This window comes from Solanum dulcamara, chromosome 4 (assembly GCF_947179165.1).
Source record: "Solanum dulcamara chromosome 4, daSolDulc1.2, whole genome shotgun sequence".
In the NCBI taxonomy this organism is placed as follows: Eukaryota; Viridiplantae; Streptophyta; class Magnoliopsida; order Solanales; family Solanaceae; genus Solanum; species Solanum dulcamara.
This window is the reverse complement of record NC_077240.1, coordinates 66,341,471-66,347,357: the sequence shown is the minus strand read 5'-3', so window position 1 is coordinate 66,347,357 and position 5,887 is coordinate 66,341,471. Positions and strand designations below refer to the sequence as shown.

At 35.2% G+C, this 5,887-nt stretch overlaps 1 protein-coding gene across 1 annotated transcript; it reads right to left on the bottom strand.

Annotated features, from left to right (window-relative positions):
• Nucleotides 1-916: 916 nt before the first annotated feature.
• LOC129887503 (protein trichome birefringence-like 4) lies at nucleotides 917-4,675 on the bottom strand. The gene is made up of 5 exons (XM_055962618.1): nucleotides 3,605-4,675; nucleotides 2,780-2,972; nucleotides 2,069-2,262; nucleotides 1,774-1,932; nucleotides 917-1,482 (listed from the first exon to the last, which is right to left on the bottom strand). Exons 1-5 carry the CDS (start codon nucleotides 4,438-4,440, stop codon nucleotides 1,110-1,112), a joined length of 1,755 nt encoding a protein of 584 aa, XP_055818593.1. The 5' UTR covers nucleotides 4,441-4,675; the 3' UTR covers nucleotides 917-1,109.
• Between the last annotated feature and the right edge of the window lie 1,212 nt (nucleotides 4,676-5,887).

Below are 5,887 nucleotides of genomic sequence, written 5' to 3'. Positions count from 1 at the left end.
TAGTTTGATCCATTCCCATCTAGATTTTCCTATTCTTGAACCAGAAAAATAGAATGTACAAATTGTTGGAGTACTCAATGAAGGTGAGAAAAGACTTTCCTTTGCTCTAATATTAGATGTTGTTGCCCCTAATCTTCGATGGTACTAATAGTTATTTTCCCTAGCATATAACCATTGTTACAATCACTTCAAAACTACTGTAGGAGATTGTGCATACAAAGCCAAGATCATAAAATGTGCAAACTAATTCAAATAGACCAAGAGTACAGAAGATGGACAAGTTCTATAGATTTCTATACTCCCTCCATTTCAATTTATTTGGCTTAGTTTGAGCAGTTACAACGTTTAATAAAGCAATAAAGACTTTTGAATTTGGTGGTCCTAAACATGTAAGGAGGTTTTTGTGTCTATAACAAATAGTTTAAAGTAAATATGGAAAGTTTGATGTTAAATTGTTTTCAAATATAGAAAGATGTCATTATCTTTTAAGATACTAAATAGAAAAGAGTGTCAAGCAAATAAAATGGAGGGAGAAAATCTATCCACACAAGTTGTACGCATTCATTAACTTGGAAACAACATGAAACAAGTAGGAAATCACTTGTTTGAAGGAAACAGAATGATATGAAGTCACACAAGGGAAAGTATGATTGAATGTTAAAAAGAGCCTTAATTTAGTTAAACTATGCAAAAAAAAATTGAGATCTCATCTCGCTACTTTGCCATAAATCATGCATGACCTAGGCAATATCGTTGTGAAGAGTAAGAAAATAAATTTAAATGAAGTAAATTTATATATCAGATGAAGATGCTCATCGAGATTATTTGGTCGATCAACAGGACAATCTTTAAAAGGATGTGTACATACTTTAAGCTCATATTTAATAGCACGGTAAAGTAATAGTAAGATGTGTACTTACTTTAAGCTCATATTTTATAGTAATAGTAACTTGACACTATACTATTGGATAAGTGGTTCCACAGAGAACTATTTATAGCTATTAGCTAATAGCTTCGCTTCCGACCTCTCATCTGAAAAAACTACTACTAAAGCTGGACATTTTACGCCAAACAATATCACATCTATATAATAGTATAGCTATGTTTGCCTAAGAACCTATCTGTTGCTGTTGTTGTTTGTGTTGTTTCTGATAATGTTTCATCAATAGTTGTGCATATAGGAGCTCATTCCAAGTGTCTGGTACACCTGGAAGGCACCAATGGCTGCAATCTTGGTACCTTAACGTCGTCCTTCTCTCCTCATCTGTCATGTTTGGCTTCCTGTATACTGATGGATGTCCATCCTTGCGGAAGTCTGACATTATGGTCACATTCAAATAGTATACTGGTGCCTTCATCCACTTTATCACATCCTCTAGCATTCCCATTATTGGTGGATACAAAGAAGGTGACAAATCTTTCTCATCCTGAAGTGGCTCAGTGTCACTATCACACTTTCCACCAGCATACCACTCACCTCCACTGCAAACAAACAGCAGAAGAAAACTTGGTTACTTTTGAATCTTTTCCATGAATGTTTTTGATAACTGAGAAATATTTGAGGATCTACTAGTTGAAACTCGGTGGACAATGGAATGTGTCTCTATCCTTCTCTACTTAAATATTAGGCTTTTGGTTAATGGAAAGATTTGAATTTGTGTCATGTTTCTAGTCCATATATCACGCATTGTGCTCTTACCAATGAACCAAGAGGGCTTTCTTGAATGTGATCAAGAGTTGAAGGTAAATTAGGGAACAAGATATTTGAATTACCTGAAATGAGAGACTGAATAGCCTCTAAAGAAAACATCTGTCTTCAGAGGATCTACATTGGTCTCAATCCATCTTGCCCATGTTGTCATTGCCTTGCGAAATGCCTCAACAACGTTTAGTTCACCATAAACATGGCTACCTTCTTGATAGTAACCCTTCCTAAAAGTTTGTTAGTACATAGTAAATTAGCTTTCTACAATGAAAATCAAAATAAATATCCTCATATATTTCTTTCTGCAAAAAAAGAGATAAAATGTAGAAAAACATGATGAATGTAGAAAAAAGACGGAGGTACCCTTCAGATGTTTTCTCATGAGTCCACCAGTGCCCTGTGTTAAAGACAAGGACATCGGCTCCTTTGTATTTGTCACATGACCTTTCTACCAAATCTAATCTGAGTGTTTCTTTAGTTGATCCATTCCCATCTGGAATTTCCCATTCTTGAACGAGAAAAGTAGAACGTACAAACTCCACTGAACAATTATAATCCTGCACAAACATTTTGACAAGGGATAAACAGATTGTTTCAAGGAATTAAGGAAACTAAAATGGTACCTAGTTATGGTATGGCCTTAATTAAATCAGAATCAACATATTTGTTTCATTTCAGTTTTCAAAAGCTTTGTCATTTATACATTGAAACAACAAGAACCACGGAAAATTCCAACATATAATGCAAGACGTCTTATTTGTTAATGGCAGCTTGGCCCCTTTGCCTAATAGACTTCTTTTATCCAGCAATTTAGATGCATCATGTACAAGTCTTGGAGAAGAACCTGTAATGATGTACCATTACCTTCGTCTTCGTTGTTTCGTTAGACTGTTAATTTCCAAAACTTTGCTTCGAGCAATGCAGATGCACCATCTAGAACGGATACATCCTTAACCTCTTACTCTCTCCTCCTCCACCAGTCCTTTCACCTCCTTTTACTAAGATGCAACAACATTTTGTTGGATAATCTTGACATTAGTGGGAAGGGAAGACAAGTGAAATGATGAAACTTACCGCAAATATAAAAGAATAAGCACCCTCTTTCTTGAAATCTTCTCTTCCAGATACCTCAAAAACTCTGCTCTTATCTTCAACAGAATTTCTGAGAAGACAAACCATTGATTCCCACATATTCCTGTTCAGAGAGTCACCGACGTAGACTAATCGCTTTCCTCTCAAAAGTTCCAACATTTCTTTGGCATCCAACCTGAAAAATTAAGTAATAATGTTTTACAAAAAGAACATTACCAAAATTAAACCTAGCAATGAATAAAAATAAAAAAGGACAGTATGATGCACTAAGCTTTTGTTATATGTAAGGTCCAGAAATAGACGGACCATATTCGGTCTGTTGTACACAACATTATCTTGCATTTCTGTAAGAGGTTGTTTCAACCTTTCAATAGCAAACATAGTATTTTTGGTCATGTCACTGACTTGTAATTAAGTATGTTTGGGTCTGGGGTTTTGGTGGTTCTACAGCTCAACTTGTTCCAAATCAATATTTACTCTGTATTACTTCGAGTAGCATTCAACCTATTATATATGTGCATATCGCATTTTTAAAAAAGTATTATTTACCAAAACTGGAATTTGTGACCTTTAGAATTTTTGCCAATGTTATCCACGGCGGGGTCAGGATTTAAAGCTTATCTAGATTCTAATCTTTCTAAGTTACTAGGTTCATAATTAATAATCATACGTATTCCATGGATTTTTAAGATAAATAAAGAGTTTGAACCAAGGCTATTAGGTTAGACCGAACATGTAGCCGACACTGTGGCTCAGCCCCTGCCCAGCAATGGATATGCAATAAATAACAAAAGTAGGTTATTTTACCTTGGAATGTTACAGTGCTTAGGCTGCCATCTAAATTTCTGATAGCCATTATCAGGCCTTCCGTTTTGATAACAATCAAATGGTTCATCAATAAAAGGACAAGAACCAGGTTCATACAAAGGGTTAGCATCATCTTTCACCCACATTCCATCAAAAACATCACAATGACTCATCACTTCCCACCAAGCCTCTTTCTTGGTCTCATTTTTCGACGATAAATTCACCTTTTGTGTCTCTTTATCTTCTCTTTTACTAATAGATTTACCTTCATTCGACGACAAATTCACCTTTTGTATCTCTTTATCTTCTCTTTTACTACTAGATGTACCTTCATTCGACGACAAATTCACCTTTTGTGTCTCTTCCTCTTCTCTTTTACTACTAGATTTACCTTCATTTTTCATGGAACCATTTTGAGAGTCATTCCTTTGGCTAGGTGAAATTGCAATAAAACCATTTTGAGAATCATTTGTAAATGGGAGAGAGTAAAGAGTTGAGTTTTGATGATCAGATGGATAATAGTGAGAAAAAATTGTGGAAAAATGTGACCTCCTATTCAAGACTTTCCTGAAAGAATGATTGGTTGAAGGATTATTGAAGACAAAAAAGATAGCACATGCAACAAATAAAAAAGTGAAAATATAAGCCAAAAACAACATGGATTTTTGACTACTCTTTAATGTTGGTGTCCTAATCGTTGGAGTTTGCAATGAAGGTGAAAAAAGACTTTTCCTTAACTCTGACATTCGAGGGCTAATATCCCTAATTTGCAATGGTGGTGGTGGAAATGAACTTTGTTTTCTTGTTTTTGGCAACGATGGCGGTGAATCTGCCATTCTTTTTATTCACAAAATTAGGACACAGATGAGAAAATTTTGTAAGATCTAATTCTGTACAAATTTGGTATGAGAATCAAAAGTAGGAATAACATAAAGGGATAATTGCATATTTTGAGATTTAAGGGGGTGGAGTATGAGCTATATAATTTGTCAAATATATGCTCCACCTTTTATGGAGTCAAAATGTCAATTTGATCATTTCTTTTTCCCACAAATATTGTTTTAAACTAATTTCAAAATTAATAAATAGACTACATAATATTTCGTCGTAGCTCTATAGCAAAATTTTGCCAATTTTTGTCGGACTAGGTTTATATTTCAAAAATGTTTCTAAAAGAAGATGTTACACAAGTAGTCAGTCATATTCATTGTTTACTTTCCTAATCGTTACAGCAAAGCCAACTTACCAACCATATCACTAAAAATCACCACCCCCAAGTGAAACTGATGCTAATTGTTATTGTGTCACAAGTCAATACATATATTATACATTAATTTGATATATATATATTCAGCAACATACAAAACTCTAACATCAAGCTGCTAAAATGAGTCTTCCTCTTCAAACAACTCCCAGGCCTTGACTTCAAGTACTGGAGTCCTAAAGGATTGAGTAAAATAGGCAGGTTAGTGGGGAAACCTCCTCTAGCAGATCGTAACACAGAGAAGAAGATTGGACTAAGTTTTGCTCGACTATTGGTGGAGGTGAACATGGATGCCAAACTGTCGAATATGGTGAAGTTCAGGAATGAAAAAGGATATGTGATTGAGCAAAAAGTGCTTTATGATTGGAAGCCAACATTATGTCAATTTTGCAAACGATATGGACATTCTGAAGATGTGTGTAGGAAAAAGAAGCCTCCAGTCCAACAAATTCCAGTGGAACAAAAATAAAATTGTGACAAACAGGTTGTTGTACTTGAAGTTATTCAGTCTTCACAAGCTAAGGTACAAGACGTAGTTCACACAGAGCCTCAGCAAGGGCACTTAAGAGCTACTAAAGGAGGGTCACAAGGAGTTCAGGAGGGGGTAAAAGCACATAATTGGATCACTCCTATAAAGACTGTAAGGAAGCAAGGTCAACAACAACCAGTGATGGTGCAAAGCAACATAGTTCAAGTCTTGAATAAACCTGGAAGTAGTAAATATGCAGATCGCGATACAGGAAGAATTATTGGTGGCCAAACTATTCATTCTTCCGGGAATGGTTAATCTTTTATGCTAGAACATTAGGGGCCTTAATGGCCCTAATAAGCAAAAGGAGGTCATGCTCCTTTGCAATAAAGAAAATGTAGGGTTGGTGGGATTATTGGAGGCAAAAATAAAGAGTAACAAAATTGAAAAGGTTTCAAGAAGTATGTTCAGTGGATGGGAGTATATTACCAATTTAGAATCTCACTATAATAGAATGATATGGCTAACTTGGAGGCCAGATTATTATAAA

Coding starts and splice junctions, on each gene's coding strand:
- LOC129887503 (XM_055962618.1), bottom strand. CDS start 4,440: ATGGCAGATTCACCGCCATCGTTGCCAAAAACAAGAAAACAAAGTTCA. Junction 1,933..2,068: donor CATGAGAAAACATCTGAAGG/GTACCTCCGTCT, acceptor ACAAACTTTTAG/GAAGGGTTACTATCAAGAAG. Junction 1,483..1,773: donor TATTCAGTCTCTCATTTCAG/GTAATTCAAATA, acceptor GTTTGTTTGCAG/TGGAGGTGAGTGGTATGCTG.